The sequence below is a fragment of the Phragmites australis genome, chromosome 1 (genome assembly GCF_958298935.1).
Source record: "Phragmites australis chromosome 1, lpPhrAust1.1, whole genome shotgun sequence".
NCBI classification, from domain to species: Eukaryota; Viridiplantae; Streptophyta; class Magnoliopsida; order Poales; family Poaceae; genus Phragmites; species Phragmites australis.
Genome location: NC_084921.1, coordinates 42,013,454 through 42,032,937, shown reverse-complemented (window position 1 = coordinate 42,032,937; position 19,484 = coordinate 42,013,454). Strand labels below are relative to the sequence as shown.

The window sequence follows — 19,484 nt, the reverse complement described above, 5'->3', positions numbered from 1 at the left end:
AAAATATGTGCACTACTTATCATCAATTAAATTTTACCACTTGTGCACCATGGAGAGCTAAATTTGTGCACCAGGCAGGCCACAACCCAGCTTCGTCCAGTCTAGAACTCCCCACTCCCCACATGGCCACATGCAGACATGCCATAGCCCACAACGCTAACAAGCTGCAGCCCATGGCCCAACCCGACAATCCCCACCAGGGCTAGAATCTAGAAGCTTGGAAGGTTGTAACACTTGTGGGCTGCAGCGCATGATCGTGAGTGCAGACTAGCACAAAGCGATTGAACAAAGCTTTGACAAGAAGCTGCTCGTGGCTCACCCAATCGCCCAAAACTGCGAAAGCACGAAACCTAGGACTAACCAAATCCTCGCCAGAGTTACCGCTAGTGCCATCGCCTATCGACGCGCTACTGCAGCGCACGCGCATCCTTGCTACTCCGCGCAGCCGTGCGGCCACACGTACCCGCGGCCTCAAACCCTCGAGTAGGAATGGCCGCCGGCTGGTGCTAACCTTCACGCCTCACTGAAATTGCTGTCGCCTTTGTCTGTAAGACAATTCTGGGAAGCCAACGTAAGGCTGGTGCTCACTTGAAAAGCCCTAGCAAGGCCGTAAGGCAACAATGGTTATTGCTTGCCTTCTTGGTAAAGATCCTCTTTTCTTTTTGTTCTGAAAGACGATCCATCATCCATGGCCATTCAGGCTTTCAGCCCTTTGATTCAGGCAAAAGGAAAGAAATAACTACTTACCATCTCAATATCATAGAAGTGGTAAGAAGAAGGTACTTAGAAAATGGGCCTTGTCAACGTCGCACTCTTAATTTTCCGTGGACTCGAATTGGGAAAAAAAATAGAAGATTTAAACCTGAATGGTTTGATGAATTTTGAAGTTGGCTTGAATATAGCGAGTCCACAGATAGAGCCTACTGTTTTACTTATTTCTTAATGAGAGACCGCACTAAGAAGGAGGCCGAATATAAGTCTTTTGTTGTAGATGGTTGGAATAATTGGCATAATAAAGATAGACTAAGGGATCATATATGTCGTGTTGACAGTCCTCACAATGTAGCATTAAAAAGTTATGATACTTTGTTATAAAGATAACAACATATTGATGTTGCTATTCATATACACAGTGAAACTTCTAAAAATACATATTTTGTTCAACTTAATGACACAATTGATACCTCCAGATTTTTAGTGAAGCAAAGATTGCATTTTCGGAGCCATGATGAGTCAAAGAAATACTACAACAAAGGGAACTTCAGGGAAGTTTATACTTGCTTAGCAGAGAAAAATGCAGCTTTAGCCAAGATATTGACAATTGATGCTACAAATAATAGTCTCATGGTGTCTTTTGATATCCAAAAAGACATTGTTAAATATTTTGTGGATGAAATTTTACATTTTATTCTTGAAGATATTGGACACAACGTGTTTTGCTTGCTAGTTGATGAGTCTAGAGATGTCTCTTAGAAAGAACAAATGGCTATGGTCTTGAGATATGTTGACAATTATGGACTTGTGAAAGAGAGTTGTGTTGGTCTCGTTCATGTGAAAGAGACAACTTATTCCAACCTTAAATCATGTATTGATCCTCTATCAGCAAAATTTAAGTTGAGCTTAAAGCAAGTAAGAGGCCAATGATATGATGGTGCTAGCAACATGCGAGGTGAATTCAATGGATTACAATCATTGATCATGAGAAAGTAATATTGCATATTATGTGCATTGCTTTGCTCGTCAACTTCAACTAGTAGTTGTAGCTATTGTTTGAAAGCATACATGTATTGATAATTTTTTTAGTATGATTTCTACCTTGTTGAATGTGGTGGGTGGATCTTCAAAGAGAAAGGACATGGTTCGAGATTTCAATCTTGAAGACGTGTGTAAGGCCTTAGGTTGTGGGTTACTTAAAATTGGGACAAGATTGAATCAAGAGCAATATCTTCAAAGACCTAGAGATACACGTTGGAGTTCTCACTATAAATCTTTTTAAAGTTTGGTTGACTTGTTCCCAACAATTATCAAAGTGCTAGAATTTGTGGAAAAAGAAGATATGGATGGTAAAAATAGAGAACATGGTCTTCAAGTGTACTTTCAGTCTTTTGCATTTATCTTCTATTTGCATCTCATGTTGACTATTTTAATGATTACAGACCTTACCAATTGCATTGCAACAGAAAGATCAAGATATTATGAATTTTATAACTGGGTGAAAGCAACTAGAAGCCATTCGGATGAACTTTGAACAGATGGGTGGGAGGAAATCTTAGGTGAAGTGTATGCATTTTGTGATAAACATAATATTTTCAAGTTGAAAATGGGTGAGTCATATATTAACCCAAATAAACCAAGGCAAAAAAACTAGAATTAACAACAAGCATAATTTTGAAGTTGAATGCTCTAATGATGTTCTTGATTGGCTACTTCAAGAGCTTGATAGTCACTTTAACGAAACTACCTCTTAATTGCTTGTTTGCTCGGCTGCTTTCAATCCAAGAGATTCATTTTATGGAGAGTTTGATAAACCTAGCTAAATTATATCCTAATGACTTTAATTCTTAGGAATTGGGAGAACTTAAAGATGTTCTTTCCCTTTACATTGTTGACGTGTGGGATGATAACTTCTCCAACATACAAATTATTGCTGAGCTTTCCAAAAAATGGTAGAGACAAGAAATTACATTTACTATCCTCTAGTTTATTGTCTTTTGAAGCCAATACTTATTGCCTGTCACCGCAACTATAGTTGAGAGATGATTTTTTGGCTATGAAAATTGTGAAAACATATTTGCGCAATTGTATTGGTGATGAGTACATGAGTAATAGCCTCATTTGCTACGTGGAGAAACAAGAAATGCATAAAATTACAAATAATATTGTGGTTTATCGCTTCAAGGCCTCGAAAGAACGTAAATACTAAAAAGGTAATGTATTAATATTTTTTATCTTTTCAATCAGCTTCTCATTCGAAAATATTAAGTCATTTTTAATATATTTTGTAGGTCATCGAGGTTAAATAGTGTATTTTGCTAATGAGTAATGTCGATTGTATTTTTTCCATGATTTCAACGTTATTTACCTTTCCTATGCTATTTAAGCAAATGTTATAAGATCTTTTATTTTGATAAATATTTTTATCGTTACTTTTTTATTATTGTATATTATATTAAATTTTTATATCACATATATTAAAGTATGCACTTGATTTTTAAAGTTCTAGTTTCGCCCCTTATACATTAGACTTAGTTTCTAATCTAATTTAGATGTATAGTAGGATAGTAAGTACATGTGTGCATCTTACTCTTAAAGAATATAAGAGTCTAGAGCAACTGGTTTTGCAAATCCATCCGAAAGAACTAGCACGGAAAGATTAAAAATTACTAAGATATTTAAAAGCCAAATCCCTATAGATCGCCACTAAACATGAATTCTCGAAGTCCAAAGCGAAATCCTGCAACCCACCATAACAATAACAACAAGTTCAGCCCCCTCGGAATCCAGGATCCAATCTCCGACCTCAATTCTCGAAGTCCAAAGTGAAATCCTGCAACCCACCCTAACAATTACAACAAGTTCAGCCCCCTCGGAATCCAGGATCCAGTCTCCGACCTCAGCTCGATAGCCATCATGGACTAGGTAAGGAACTGTTCCAGTTCCCGTCGATTTCCTCTTAGATAAATAATATACCAGCTGTCCATCTGGGCAAGGTAGGTCTTTCTTCCCGTCTGCTTGTTCTTGGATTGAAAATCACCTGTCCCTTCTTTTTCCCTTCGATTAGCTGGCAGGTTAGTGGTTTTTTCCCCGTATGCTTGCGCTTGGATTGAAAAACGCCTGGCCCTTCTTTTACTCTTCGATTAGCTTTCTTTGGTCAGCAATATCGATCCCTGCTTTGGTTCAGCAGCGACGTGCCCCTAGCGGCGATCCGTCAGAGACGGCGAGCCCTCCTCCCCTGCAGGCACGACCGGCGTGGCCATTATTGCCGGCCGGTGGCAGCGGACAGAGGCAAAGTCGTCTCCACTCCCTTCCTCTGTTTTTTTTCCTCACGTGTCTCTTGTGCCCAGCCTGGCACCCCTCCTCCCGATCTCCAAGCCGAGGCGCTCAAATCCAGTCCCTAAATCAACGACCATCGCCTTTATCCCCATCCAAATCCAAACAGCATTCGCTCTTGGTCGAGCTGAGGAAGGGAGACGCTCAGAGGAATGAAGCGGGCGCTGCTCTTGTTGGCCGCCGCCCGTTGCTGCCCACGCCGCAGCTGCCCTGCTGGCCGTCGCCCTTAGATGCGCGCGCCGTCGAGCCTTGTTACCGCCGTCCATTGCCGGCGACGCATCAAACTTCTATTTCGCATATGCTTTTTTTTATGAATCTCAAATATCTTGTTGTTAGTTTTCCAGTGAATGTACTAAAATTAATAGAAAACTTCATGATACAAATGTATTATTTTTTTCAGGGTTAAGTCGGCAACCATAAAAGAATCACAGGAGTGACACAAGGAAGAGATTATAAGTCAAAGGTAACAATCCTAAACTTTTCTTCTGATGCAAATGTAATGATACATGTTCAGATAAGAAGTTTGAATATTTCAGTCTTATCATCCTCTTTGATGGCAATGGATTTTTTTCCCTGTACTTAATGCTTTGAAAGAGGGAAAAAAATTGTTGCTGTTTCATTACATATGAAGTATTTCACACTAAATAACAACACTTCAACGTTGCACTGATCTACACTCAAGATTTCTATATTAGCAGTTAATATATTTATAATAGCTTTGTCGAGCAAAGGAAATGGTCTTGTCAGAACATAGCACCATAAAGAAAACAATTTTTCAAAAAGTTCACCTAGGTCCAGTATAGTTAAAAAACCTATATAAAATACTAGAGAGGCTACCATAACCCACTATTAATCAACTAAGGACAATAGTTACAAGTTATCTGGCAGGCTACTACTCTGCTGCAACTAGCACACGCCTAAGTCTAACAACCATGCTGTTTTACTGTTGGAACAAACCAAGAGTAATTAAGCCGATTATATGTAGACAAATAATTAATTTCAGAAACAACTACACATGCTTTACATCTGCATTGTTCTTCAGTGTTCACGCGCAGATCCTTTTACAGGCTTGTTTAGCTCAAATTCTATATTATCACCAGTGTCAGGGAGGTAAAATTTGATTTCTGTATTCTCCCTCCTTTTAAATATGCTGTAACAATTTCATAGGGTAAAATTTAATTACGTATACGAAGCTGGACTGTTTATTTTCTGTTGTTAGATGATATGAACTATTAATGGGTTACAACTGAACCATAACAAGTACTATTTAAGATAATCCATCAGTTCAAATAAACCTTCCATCATGTTTCCTATCTCCAAAATAGTTAAAGATCCTGAGTAATATGCTAAACAGGCTACCATATTCCAGCATTAATCAACTAAGGACAAAATTAGCAGTTCTCTGGCCAATCATTACTCTACTACAACTATCACGCGCCTAAGACAAACAACCATCCTTTACTGTTGATGTTCATCTGGACTTATATATATATATAATAATTCCTGAAATTTATATTCAATATTGTTGTATATTCTTTCAGGATTGAGTCATAATCATAAAGCAAACGCACCAGCGGCAGAACAAAAAAGGAAAAGTTAAAGGTATGGATTGAAAATACATCAATTTCTCATATTATTTTATGTTCACATATTTGCTATAATTAACAGAGAAAGAAACAGTAAATCTGTTATCAATGTAGCTAGAGAAGCTCTGAATTTTAGTCGGAAATTTATCTGTTCCGAAAACCATACCGATATGGTTATATATCAACAATACTTACCTGAATTTGCCAACTTTTCACAATGGTTATAAATGTATATATACTCTGTTCATTCTATTTGTTTTTTAAGTGTATTTTAAATTAATTACTTATTTGAATTTTTTACTTTCTTTCGACTAAGATATCTGACCCTATTTTCCTGATTAATTTAATATTCCAACTTATTATAATCATAAAACTAATACTAAATATGCATAAATACCATAATAATGGATAAACATAGGTTAGAGGAAAAAAAAATTTACACGATAAGGACTATAAGTCAAATGTAAGAACAAAACGTAAAGCTACACAGCTTGTAAATAGCAGAAATAACAAGTTTATTGATAAAAACTTTATATACACAGAAAACAGATCGAAAATGCGAAAAAATAAATATAGGGAAAAAAGAAAAAAAATTAGATTCATTAACTGCATCCAACGAGTCACTTTTGATACAACAACAAATATTACATCCTGATCTGCAACATACATATCTATTCGCACCATGCGGGATGATATACTTTCCCCCATAATACATACAAAATCTGAAAGAAACATATAGCCGAAGATCATACTTTGGAACACCAGACTACACATGTAAATACCGCAATGCAATATTTTGGTTCGAAGAGCTTGTTAAAAGAGAAACTGTTCGGTGCAAAAAAAAAAAAACATATAATAATTGCTGCAAAAATGGAAGAAGACATATACCAGCATTCCAAGAACACCCAAAATTTCTTTCCAAATTACTTGACTACAACAGGGACAATCGCTCTAAACATTTTCTACGTAAAATACATCAATATAACAGTTTATTTGCTTTTACATCTATGGGAGGTAACATTGACAAAACCATAAATAAAGGTGAAGGGCCTTATGTATTTTGTATTAATGGGCAAATACATCATCGAATAGGATCACTTCTACCCAAACAAAACACGATTCCAAGATTTGCTGAGCTATATATATTTGATACTCAAAATGAAATCGAAAATAGAATATGTGCTCTAGATATGCTCGATCAATATAACCCTTTGGTAAAAATCTTTTGCTATGCAAGTGACTTACTTGAAGAGCATAAAGGCATTGATATTAGCATACGAATTATAGGCGCGGATAAAGGTGACCCCATCCAATATGAAATGCCAAATAAAGATGAATTAGCTATGTTAATCATAGGTGATATGTCCTTAGAAAAGTACAAGCAAGATATTATTGTTGGCACTCATCATAATGGGCTACAACAAATTTCTATATTTCATCCTGCATATATGCCATTACAATATCCTTTATTATTTTCATATGGAGAAAGAGGTTATCAACTTGGTATATATTATAACAACGATAACCAAAGTAGCACAAGGAATATAAAAAGAACAAAGGTAACAGTTCACGAGTTCTTTAAATACCATACACACTATAGAAAAAACCAACCAAATCCTCATCTATGATATGGACGCTTATCAAAACAAGCAGTAGTTGATGAACGTGCTATGGAAGACGAAGACCGACTTTTATATATTGCAAGAAATCAAGACAAATTTAGGGTCGAGTACATACAAGGTATCGTTAATGCAATAGAAAAAGGATTCACAGAAGGTGACCAAATAGGAAAAAGAGTATTCCTTCCATCGAGCCACACTGGGTGCAGACGTTATGTCCTCCAAAATTATCACGATGGAATAGCAATATGTCGTGTATATGGACGCCTGATCTCTTTATTACATTTACATGTAACTCAAAGTGGCCCGAAATTACATTAACAATATTACCAGGACAACCAAACGATAGACCTAATATTATTGTCCATGTATTCCATATGAAACTACAAGAACTGTTACATGATATACGATTTGGAACTACCTTTTGTCATATACAAGCACTTTTATACTCTATAGAGTTTCAGAAAAGAGGATGACCTCATGTACATATTTTAGTATGGTTAGATAAAAATGGAACCGAAATAACAACTGATATTATAGATAGACATATATCAGCTGAAATACTGGACCCTTCTATAGATCCTTTAGGATACATACTTGTATCCGAACATATGATGCATGGTCCTTGTGGAAATAAAAATCCAAATTGCTCTTGTATGAAAAAAGGAAAATGCTCAAAATTTTACCCCAAAGAGTTCCAAGATGAAACTACATTCACTGATAATGGATTCACACTATATCGTAGGCGTGATACAGGTAATTACATACGTAGGGACAACCATAACCTAGATGGGTTGTACCGCATAATTTGATGCTACTAAAGAAATATCAAGCACATATTAATGTTGAATCCTGTAGTAAAAGCAAAATTCTAAAGTACTTATGTAAATATGCGAATAAAGGTCCTGATCGAGCTAAAATTATATTTGAGCGTGTAAAAACGGCCAAGATGCACCTATAGATGGAATGACAAATAAAATAGACGAGATAAAAGAATATTTAGATTGTAGATATATATGTAAGCAGGATGCTCTATGAAGACTTCTTGGCTACGAAATACATCATCATACACCAGCTGTAGAAAGGCTACTAGTTCATTTACCTTTAATGAACACCATTAGATTCCAAAAAAATATCAAATTACAAAAACTTATCGATGATCCAAATACTCGTAAAACCATTCTGATAGAGTGGTTTACAACTAATAAGAACCATGAAGAAGCTAGAGAGCTAACATTTTGCGATTTTCCACTAAAATGGAGATGGGATGAAACAAATAAAAAATTGGGTAAAACGAGTTCACGGCTACAAGATTGGACGTTTATACTATGTTAACCCAACCGAGGGAGAACGATTCTATTTACGCATGTTATTAATTATAGTAAAAGGAGCTAAACGTTACAATAATATAAAAACATATAAAAAAACTATATATCAAACTTTTAAAGTTGGTCCGAGCTCATGCATCGGCTTCTCCGTTCTCTCAGAGTCAGGCAGGACTGGACGGGCGCACGGCTGTTGCGGCGGCAGGAGCTCGGGTGGCCTCTTCGCTGCGCTTGTTGGCCGTGCTGCTAGGTCTTGCAGGCCGTGGACTCTGAGTTCTGACTACATGGCGCCCTCGGCCGCTGAGGCAGCGGCGGCGGAGTCGGTGAGCGGCTGCCTTCTCGTGCTATACGCCTCGCAGACTGGGAACGCCATGGATGTTGCCGAGCGTATCGGTCGCGAGGCAGAGCGTGGTGGCTGCCCTGCCGTCGACGTCATCTCCATGGACAGCTTTGATCCCGTAATCTCCAAGCCCTAAACCCCCCTATCAGATGACCCTTACATCTGACACCGTTTGGTTGCCACTCACCGCCTCTGTTTGCGTGTAGAGTTGCTTGCCGAGCGAGAGGTTCGTGGTCTTCGTCGTGTCCACTACGGGGCAGGGTGACCCCCCGGATTCCATGAAGGTCTGAAGATTTTTCACCCATTTGATTATTTCCAGTCTATTGGATTGCTTATTGGGATTTTGGGTTCGATTTTGCGGCAGGGGTTTTGGAGATACCTGCTTCGGAAGGATCTGGGCGAGCAATGGCTTGAGGGGGTCCGTCATGCAGTCTTTGGGCTCGGGGATTCAGGTTACCAGAAGTACAATGTGAGGTTTCTTTCTCGGTGATTGAGCTTTCTAATACATTACATGCTGCCGTTAGTACAATAACGTGTGGAGATTTATTGAAATCAACTGCAGTAAATTGGCCTACATTTTGATGATTTCTTGTGGGAAGAACATTCCAGTGTACGTGTTCAGAAAAAAAAAATGGTTATAGCCACATATACTGCAAAGTGACTTTTTTTTTGTTGTTGCTTTGGCTGGTTGCGTGGAATGCTTATGTGTTAAGTACCATTTTTCGGGGATAAGTATGTTGTTTGTGTCTCAGTATACCTTGGTGATCTGGGCATGCAGTTTGAGGTAACATTTGCAAAGCTTGCTGAGGGTTGTAATCTATTTAAATACTTAGCTAGAAGCATCTCAACATAACTTTATAACTTTTTTTTATATATTCTAAACATGCATTCTGCTGCATGCTCAACCGTATTGATGTCTTATTTCAATCAAATCAACGTTGTAAGCCTTTAATATGTTGCTCACGTGTCATGACTCTGGTTTGCAAATTTGGATATTTTTTGTTTCTATTTGGCCTTCATTAGTGCATTTACAACTGCAGTTTGCTGCAAAGAAGCTTGATACAAGGCTTTTAGGTCTTGGTGCAGAACCAATTGTAGAGAAAGGTTTGGGAGATGACCAACACCCTTCAGGGTATGATTTTAATAACTCATTTGCTTCTGTTTCTGTATTTTGCAAGTTATGGAGAAGTCAAATAATATGTGATATTCTGGTTGATATTACCTTCTTCTGCTTGGGAAGCATCTTCTCAACTTTAACAATGGATTTCTTTGTTGTTGTACATCAGATATGAAGGGGCTTTAGATCCTTGGTTGCTATCTCTGTGGAAATCTCTGAATGAAACAAATCCGTTACTCTTACCTAGAGTATCTGATATCACAGATCCTAATTTGAGTATTTTGGGGGATCCAAAAGTCCAAGTCATCTATTACTCTTCGAATGAGGTTCCGCAAGATTCCAAAATGCCAGGTATGAATCGATAATCTGGCTAATATTTACTTGTAATTGCCCTCAAAAAAGATATTTACTGGTAAGCTGCAAACTGTTTTGTAGTATTTGTTCACGATTCAGCTATTGTCTATTCCACAGACCCCAAGAAATTAATCAAGAGTGCAAGGTCAATGTCCCCTGCGCTACAGTTCCATGATAATGGAGAGCCACCTTACATGCTTCAACTGGTATGTTCTATACGTTTTTCAGGGTTTACATCTTGAACTTGAATCACTGTTAATTTTAATTTTATCATCGGCAGTTAATCTTAATTTATTAAATTGATCGGTTTCACCTTTTTCCCTTTTCATTGAAATCGTTATAGCAAGAAATTCAGCTTACTGACCATTTCTAATCACGGATATATACTTGATTATTCATTCCTATGGAACTTCTTGGTTCGTTTTTGAGTACTCTTTATTGTGCTTAATGTACTTCCATCTGTAGTGCTCACTAAATTTATTAGTGGTTAAAGGCACATTGCCTCCAAAATCCCTGCATACCTGTGATTAAATCGCTATGGCAGTGTTGGTAGGATTTGAACTTACTACTATTTGTATAAAATTAGACTTGGATTTGTAACCAATAATTTATTAGATTCTTTTGCAGTGGTCTCTGACACTAAATAATATGTTACTAAGCCCATGGATCATATATTCTGGTGATATACAATATGCTGGAGTTTGCTTCTCTTGCTAATTTTCTTTTCTGTGGGAAAGTACTCAGCATATACAAGCCCTACTTGCGAGACAATTTTTATAACATGAGTTGAGGAAGTACCGTTCACTACTTTTTCTATGGAAACTTAAACACTCAACTTTTCTGTGAGAAGCTGACGACTATCTTTGCAGCAATGAACTCAATTTGAAATTCTACATCATAAATTGATAAATTTTGTACCCAGTAGGTCCGATTGGCGTTGTGTGATGTTTACCATGCTCAAAGGAAGTCTAACATTTACTAACTGATGAATGTTGGGACTACAGTTTGACAGATAACAAGGTTGGGGAAAGTTATGCTCCATCTGTTATGACGACGATAACAACAACAACAACAATAAAACCTTTCTCCCAAACAAGTTGGGTAGGCTAGAGATGAAACCCATAAGATAACTAAAAAGATGATGAGAAAATAATAATGATAATAAAGGTACTAGTAATAGTAAAAAATAAAGTTATAACGGTATAAGGAGACTGAAGTATAAGTTATGGTTCTAGCACGTGGATTGCTAACTTTCACGCGCTTCTATCCGTGGATAGTTTTTTGGGAATACTCCATTCCTTTAAGTCTCTCCTTACAGACTCCTCCCATGTTCGATTTGGTTGACTCCTGCCTCCCTTCACATTATCAGCGTGCCTCAGTATCCCACAATGCACAGGTGACTCTAGAGGCCTCTGTTGGATATGTTCAAACCATCTCAGCCGATGTTGGACAAGCTTTTCTTCAATTGACGCTTCCCCTACCCTATCACGTATATCATCATTTTGGATCTGAACATTTCTTGAATGGCCTCAAATCCATCGTAACATACGCATCTCTACTACACTTAACTGTTGGACATGTCGCCTTTTAGTTGACCAACATTCGGCACCATACAACATCACTAGTCGAATCGTCGTCCTGTAGAACTTACCTTTCAACTTTTGTGGTACCCACCATCCCTCTGTAGTATCGATCCCAAATATCGAAAGGTATCCTTCTTAGGAACCACCTCTCCATTGAGATTACCACTTTCTCCCTCATGCCTAGTATCATCGAAATCGCACTTCATATACTTGGTTTTGGTCTTACTAAGTCTAAAACCTTTCGATTCTAAAGTATACCTCAACAACTCAAGTTTTCTATTAACCCTTATCCTGCTCTCGTCAACTAGCACCACATCGTCAGCAAAGAGCATACACCAAGGGATATCTCCCTGAATGTCTCTTGTGATCTCATCCATCACCAAAGGAAATAAATAAGGGCCTAAAGTTGACCCTTGATGTAGTCCTATTTTAAACGGGAAGTCATCGGTGACACCTTCACTTGTTCGAATAATTATCACAACGTTATTGTATATATCCTTGATGAGGGTAATGTATTTTGTTAGGACTTTGTATTTTTCCAAGGTCCACCACATGACATTTCTCGGTATTTTATCGTAAGCCTTCTCCAAGTTAATGAATACCATGTGCAGGTCTTTCTTTTGTTTCCTATATCTTTCCATAAGTTGCCTTATCAAGAAAATCGCTTCTACGGTCGACGTCCCAGGCATGAAACCAAATTGGTTTTTGGTAATGCCTGTCATTCTTCTTAGGCGATGCTCAATAACTCTCTCCAGAGCTTCATTGTATGGCTCATCAACTTAATTTTACGGTAATTAGTACAACTTTGAATGCCTCCCTTATTTTTAAAGATTGATACTAATATACTTCTCCATTCTTCAGGCATCTTGTTTGACCGAAAAATTATGTTGAAGAGCTTAGTTAGCTATGCTATCGCTATGTCTCCAAGATATCTCCACACCTCAATGGGGATACTATCAGGGCCTATCGTCTTGCCTCCTTTTATCCTTTTTAAAGCTTCCTTGACCTCAGCTTCATGAATCCTATGTACAAATCTCCTATTGGTATCATCAAAAGATTTGTCCAGCTCAATGGTAGAGCTCTTGCTCTCCCCGTTGAATAGTTCATCGAAGTACTCTCGCCATCTAGTCTTGATCTTATCATCTCTCACTAGAAGTCGATCGGTCCCATCCTTGATGCATTTGACTTGGTTGGCGTTCCTCGTCTTCCTTTCATGGATCTTGGCCATGTTGTAGATGTCCTTTTCTCCTCCCTTTGTGCTCAAATGCTGATAAAAGTCCTCATAAGCCCGACCCCTTGCTTCACTCACAGTTTGCTTTGCGGTCTTCTTTGCCACTTTGTACTTCTCTATGTTGTTCGTACTCATATCAAGGTGTAAGCATCTGAAATATTATTTCTTCTCCTTGATAGCCTTCTGAACATCCTCGTTCCACCATCAAGTGTCTTTAGTCACCTGCTTTCTTTGGTCACCCCAAACCTCTAAAGCCACCTTCCTAATGCAAGTTGTCATCTTCATCCACATGTCGTTTGCATTCTCTCCTTCCTTCCAAGAGCCCATATGTTATGACAATATAGGATAATGATTCAGCACTATAATATTTATAAAAAAACTCGACCAACCTAGGAGGAACTAGGTGGCATTATAAATCAGAAGAAATAGACACTCAAATTCGCGTCGAAGAGGACTCGAACCTGGGTGGTCTAGGCGTACATCCACACCCTCAACCAACTAAACTATTATGTTATTGTTTAGTTGCTGTTGCTAATGATGTTGATAACACTTTTTAGGTAACAAATCAGCGTTTGACTAAGGAGGGTTCTGACAGAGATGTTCGCCACTTCGAATTGGAAGATCCATGTTCTGTATGTTATTTGTACCACATTCTGTAATTTTCTCACAATATTCTTATGAAGTGTGATACATGAAAATTTGAAAGATAATTGCATTTCTCTCATGTTAGGGCATCAGTTATAAAATTGGTGATGCTCTAGAAATTCTACCAAGTCAAAATCCATCGGCTGTTGATGCTTTCATTGAACGCTGTAACTTGGATCCAGATTGTTACATAACGGTATGTGAATCTGTTTTGTTCTATCGTGTGGAGTTATCTACTTGCAGCTTTGTGTTTCTTCTGCTGTGGAAAATTATCTTTAATATTCCAATAGCTCTGCTTTTACCTGTTAGGAGCTTTATGCTATTGGAAAAGCTAATACAGCTGCCTTAACAGGATTTTTGTTTTACAAGCAATTTATCAGATGTTTTAGACAATTAGACCTTTCTTTTCTGAAGTGATAGTTCTTGAGTTTATCAGTTAGAACAGAAACAACTAGAGGTAGTTGCCTTTTTTTTTTAATCTTGTCACCTGTTGCAATTATCTTGTTAAGTAAAGAGGACGCATGTTCTTTCGTTTGCCCAGATTAGAGCGAAAGGTGGGGATAAAGTTTCCAAGGGTTCTGTTGTGAATAGCCTGATGGACCACATCAAATTAAAGACCTTTGTTGCTTTGACAATGGATGTTGCATCAGCTTCCCCTAGGCGGTATTTCTTTGAGGCAAGAACCAATATTCTGAATGCTTTATCTTATGAACCTCTTGTCTATTTGTTTGATGTCACATATTTATACCTATGACTCTGATCTGATGTCTTAACTAATATATATCATGCCAAGTTGCCAGTGCTCACATAACTCCACTCAGTCCACTGTTCTTTTGTAGGTCATGAGCTTTTTTGCAACAGCTGAACATGAAAAGGAAAAGCTTCAGTATTTTGCTTCTCCTGAAGGAAGAGATGACCTTTACCAGTACAATCAGAAGGAGAGTAGGACTGTTCTAGAAGTGAGCAAGTCTTCACTGAAAATTTTCTTAACAACATTGGTGCAATACATGCCTTATCATTTTGACAATAATATGCCTTTTTTTTGTCATGGTTCAGCATTGACATATGGTTTTGTGGTGTTTTTAGTTGTTGGAGGATTTTCCCTCGGTGCAAATGCCTTTTGAATGGTTGGTGCAACTAACACCTCCATTGAAGAAAAGAGCCTTTTCCATCTCATCATCCCCATTAGCACATCCAAATCAAATACACTTAACTGTTAGCATTGTATCATGGCTTACTCCTTTCAAGAGAACACGACATGGACTCTGCTCTACTTGGTTGTCTGGGCTCACTCCAAGTAAAGGTATGTTCTGCTTCCATTAGTTGCAGTTAGTATCCTGCCTACGTGTTTCTTTTTCTTCTGTTCTTTACCTGGACATGACTGCTCCTGCTGCTGTAGTAGTCTCAATGAATTCATCAGCCCTCTCACATTATGTTTGTGTGCAGACAATCTTATCCCGTGTTGGATACACCAAGGATCCCTGCCTCCTCCACGTCCATTGGTTCCTCTTGTGCTGATTGGACCAGGAACTGGATGTGCACCATTCCGTGCATTTGTGGAGGAAAGGGCTGCGCAGACCGCAGCAGAACCAACAGCTCCAGTTCTATTCTTCTTTGGCTGTAGAAATCAAGATAATGATTTTCTATACAAGGATTTCTGGTTAACTCATGCCCAGGACGAGGGCGTGTTGTCCTCAAAAAAAGGTGGTGGTTTATTTGTTGCTTTTTCCAGGGACCAGCCTCAAAAGATCTATGTACAACACAAGATAAAGGAACAGAGTGCAAGAGTCTGGAATTTATTATGCTCCAGAGCCGCGGTGTACATTGCCGGCTCTTCTACAAAAATGCCTGCTGATGTTACAGCCGCACTAGAAGAAGTTGTCTGTAAAGAAGGTGGTGTTAGAAAAGAGGATGCCTCAAAATGGCTCAGGACACTAGAAAGGGCTGGCAGATTTAACATTGAGACTTGGTCATAGTTGTGGTGGTTTCTAATCAACCGGGACAAGAAAGTACGTAGTAGTATGGGAATTCCACAATTGTTCGCAGGGTATGGAACTAAGTAGAATTTCTGTGTAGATCAATGGTGTTGAAAATGTAGAAACATATACATGTGCACGTGCGTACAGACAAGCAACCAGTAATTCTTGGAACAGAACAATTTACAACGGAAGACACATGATCTTCCCTCATTTAGTGCTCTGTCAGGAAGGTCATTTCATTTGAAATTGGGTGAGAGCAGTATGATTACATCAGCTTTTGTTGTATTTGATTGTTATGTGCGTTCAACTTGTCCAGCAGTGTTTCTATTCGTTTAGCGAACTTTTGATGATGTTCATTGATTTATTTCAACAATTGTTTCACCAGGATGTCATCCAGGTCTCGTTTTAACCGTCTGATTCATGCTTGTTTGTTACTGATGGTAGGACTTGCATTATCTCAAGCTTCTATTGATGTTTTGCTACGGACATGCTCCCGTAGTAAAGAGTTTCTGTGCGCAATTGTGCATTCAGTTATATCTCAGGTCGTTACTTGTCCACGTTCTACACCGTCAAATCTACTTCGCATTTTACTTTTGTACTGCATTTTGTTTTGTGTTGCTAGTCCTGTAGCTGTATTGCTAGCCTCATGGGTGGCTGAGTTCCTATTGCTGCGTTCCTTGGTTAGATGAGATATACTTCAGTGTATGTGTTAGTAGGCTCTTTGTCAGCATCTCTGAAGCCCCATTTCCTCCACCTGGTTCTGTTGAGTTAGCCTGCTAGACGAAGCACTGGAGATCAATAGAAGTTTGTTTAGTCTGTGTCTCTGAGAACAGTAAGTGATAAAGTCATGAAGAGATGTCTGTTTATTTAGTAGTACTATACAACAAACAGCCCACTGGGTAGGACCCAGCGCGCGATCGATACTGGCTGGCAACACCATCCAAATACGAGCAACAAGTACTAAAAACGTGAGCAAATACTTATGAAACCATATGACAGTACTACCTGGAGGCTACTAGAACGTCATGCGATCATCAGGCGGCAGAGCGTGCATAGCGACGCGAGCAAACGCAGGCCATCAAGCCTCTCAGCCGCTGCGGGTCCATACGACGTGGTCCTGCGGCAGGAAGTGGCAGACCGGAACCGTGCCGGGCTTCACCTTGAGCACCTGGAATGCGACGTGCTTCGGGTTCCACCCGGACGTGTCAGCGTGGCACACCGCGACGGCCTCCACGGCCGTCCCGTCCTTGCCGAGCATCGACACCGAGTACGCCCTCGTCTGCTGCGTCAGGTGGCACGCGAACACGGCGTACGCGTACGGCTCCGCGTGGCAGGCGACGAGCCGGCCGTCGGTGCCGGCCGCGCGCTTCACCCCGGTCATGGTGTACTCCTGCCTCGGCGAGCCCTCCTTCGCGACGACAGTCGAGACGGCCCGGACGTGGCTGGTCGCGAGGCTGGACGTGGCGAAGTCGACCATGGACTCGAGAGACGTGGCGCAGGCCTTCTTCTCGCCCTTCGCGGCCGGCGTCTCGCAGTCGTGCAGCGTCTGCGTCATCTCCGCCGCCTCGACGGAGTCCGGATTCACCGAGAAATGGCCGAGGATCTCGGAGGCCTTCTCGGACGAGAACGGGATGGTCTCGGCCTCGCTTCGTGGGAGGAACTTCGCGCCGGCCGTGGTGTTGGTGAACTGGAGGATCATCTTCTTGCCGGGGTGGAGGTCCTTCTCCTGGAAGAAGAGCGCCACATTGGGGTCGTCGTGCAGCTGCGTCTCCGTTGCGGCGTACGAGTATCCGAAAGGGCCGGTGGGGACGTTGTTACGCGGATTCACATGGACGCCAACCCCGCCCTTCCCTACGCCGACCGTGGTGCCGCCGGGCTTGCCGTAGCCAGGCTGGACGTTGACGCCCACGCCACCTTTGCCGACCCCAACCGTGGTGCCAGTTCCACCCGGCTTGCCGTAGCCAGGGTTCACGTTGACGCCCACGCCGCCTTTGCCAACGCCGACCGTGGTGCCGCCGGGCTTCCCGCTACCTGGGTTGACGTTGACGCCCACGCCGCCTTTGCCGACGCCGACCGTGGTGCCGCCGGGCTTCCTGCTACCTGGGTTGACGTTGACGCCCACGCTGCCTTTGCCGACGCCGACGGTCGTGCCGCCGGGCTTCCCGCTACCTGGGTTGACGTTGACGCCCACGCCGCCTTTGCCGACGCCGACGGTCGTGCCGCCGGGCTTGCCGTATCCAGGCTTGACATTGACGCCGACTCCACCCTTCCCGACGCCGACCGTGGTGCCGCCCGGCTTGCCGCTGCCAGGGTTAACGTTGACTCCGACGCCACCCTTGCCTACGTCAACGGTCGTGCCCCCAGGCTTGCCATGCCCCGCGTCGACATGGACACCGCCCCAGCCGACGTTCACGGTCGTGCCGCCGGCTGTGCACAAGCAGGGAAGAAGTGTCAATATGTTTGGCCTACATGCCTATATATGTATGCGTGCTGAAGGTCTGGAGCTGTTTTGTTATACCTGGAGTGTTGAGGAGTTGGGAGAGGGAGCTTGGCATGGGCGTGTTGGGAAGAGCAGACTTCCAGTATTGCTCCGGAGCACGAGCTGCATGGCTTCCTACTGACGTAACCTGCATGCAAATTACAAGAGTTCCTATGTATTAGAGATCACCAGCTATAATAGATTTTGAGCGAGTACACTATTCGATGCAATAACACCTACAATCAGTGGTTCTTTGCATGGTTTGTACAAAGGTATAACCACTATACACTGAATCTCTTCTGAATGCTTTGCAAATTCACATGTAGCCGACAGATCCTGATCCACCTATATACTACATGTTTTGCTGGCACATAAGCATCACAATAACAACTGTACTAGTATCAGTAGAACAGAGCATTCTTCCCAAAGGAACACATGAACAACATTCCCACATACATCCGTGTACACATGCAACCGTGAAGCAAAATGACGGAAGGAGAATACGACGAGCTGCGTGGTAATGAGGAACTGACCAACAGGAAGCCAAGCAAACCGGTAAGGAGCCTCTCCATGGAAAACTGACCAATGAGAAAACTGAGGATCACAGTGACCAAGGCAAATGCGAGGAGCGAATGAGCGATATGCAGATGATGGCCCTGCAGGCTGTAGTTGATATTTATAACCAAGCCAGGAAGTAGCTAGGGAGTTGAGAGAATTAATTGGCACGAAAGAATCAACAAATCACTGCAGCCTGAGGCACAGCTAGCAGCCGTAGTAATGGAGTAGGAGTACACGATCACTGAGCCACCGAGTACAGGTGCTGCGTGCAAGTGTTCCTGCTCCAGCGCTCACTGTAGTGGAGAGCCGTACTTACTGAGACACGAAGACGAAGACGTACCACGGAGGACGCACACCTACAACAAGGCCCGGAGCCATGGAAACTGTATCGATTCGCGGCCACTCAACCGCCCCCTCCCAGCCTGCGTCGCGCTATTGAATGCCTGTCGCCGTCCCATGCCGATGCCACCGGCCCGGCCGGCTGGGGGATCGCGTGCGCGGTGCAGACGGTTGTGCTGCTAAACCGTCCGCTACCTAGCTACCTGCACGCCTCAGGGCGCCCTGAGGCGTGCTCTTCTGCACATATGGCAGACAGAGAGCAAGCCGGAGTTCGGTTTG

The 19,484-nt window shown here is 41.3% G+C and overlaps 2 protein-coding genes across 4 annotated transcripts; one reads left to right on the top strand and one right to left on the bottom strand.

The window, feature by feature from the left end:
- Window positions 1-3,361: 3,361 nt before the first annotated feature.
- LOC133919898 (NADPH-dependent diflavin oxidoreductase 1) lies at window positions 3,362-16,164 on the top strand. 3 transcript variants are annotated; one of them, XM_062364458.1, is made up of 15 exons: window positions 3,362-3,639; window positions 4,451-4,513; window positions 5,592-5,652; window positions 8,743-9,038; window positions 9,127-9,204; window positions 9,285-9,389; window positions 9,961-10,052; window positions 10,207-10,388; window positions 10,509-10,597; window positions 13,763-13,837; window positions 13,936-14,046; window positions 14,392-14,526; window positions 14,690-14,809; window positions 14,937-15,153; window positions 15,297-16,164. In XM_062364458.1, exons 4-15 carry the CDS (start codon window positions 8,865-8,867, stop codon window positions 15,824-15,826), a joined length of 1,908 nt encoding a protein of 635 aa, XP_062220442.1. In that variant the 5' UTR covers window positions 3,362-3,639; window positions 4,451-4,513; window positions 5,592-5,652; window positions 8,743-8,864; the 3' UTR covers window positions 15,827-16,164. The 3 variants fall into 3 exon arrangements, with proteins under 3 accessions (XP_062220442.1, XP_062220451.1, XP_062220458.1); XM_062364467.1 differs by having other exon boundaries at window positions 3,362-3,710; XM_062364474.1 differs by lacking the exons at window positions 3,362-3,639; window positions 4,451-4,513; window positions 5,592-5,652; ... (3 more) ...; window positions 9,961-10,052; window positions 10,207-10,388 and having other exon boundaries at window positions 10,506-10,597; window positions 13,944-14,046.
- Window positions 16,165-16,669: 505 nt separating this feature from the next.
- LOC133919916 (BURP domain-containing protein 3-like) lies at window positions 16,670-19,194 on the bottom strand. Its single transcript, XM_062364488.1, has 3 exons — window positions 18,842-19,194; window positions 18,348-18,456; window positions 16,670-18,256 (listed from the first exon to the last, which is right to left on the bottom strand). Exons 1-3 carry the CDS (start codon window positions 18,878-18,880, stop codon window positions 16,917-16,919), a joined length of 1,488 nt encoding a protein of 495 aa, XP_062220472.1. The 5' UTR covers window positions 18,881-19,194; the 3' UTR covers window positions 16,670-16,916.
- Between the last annotated feature and the right edge of the window lie 290 nt (window positions 19,195-19,484).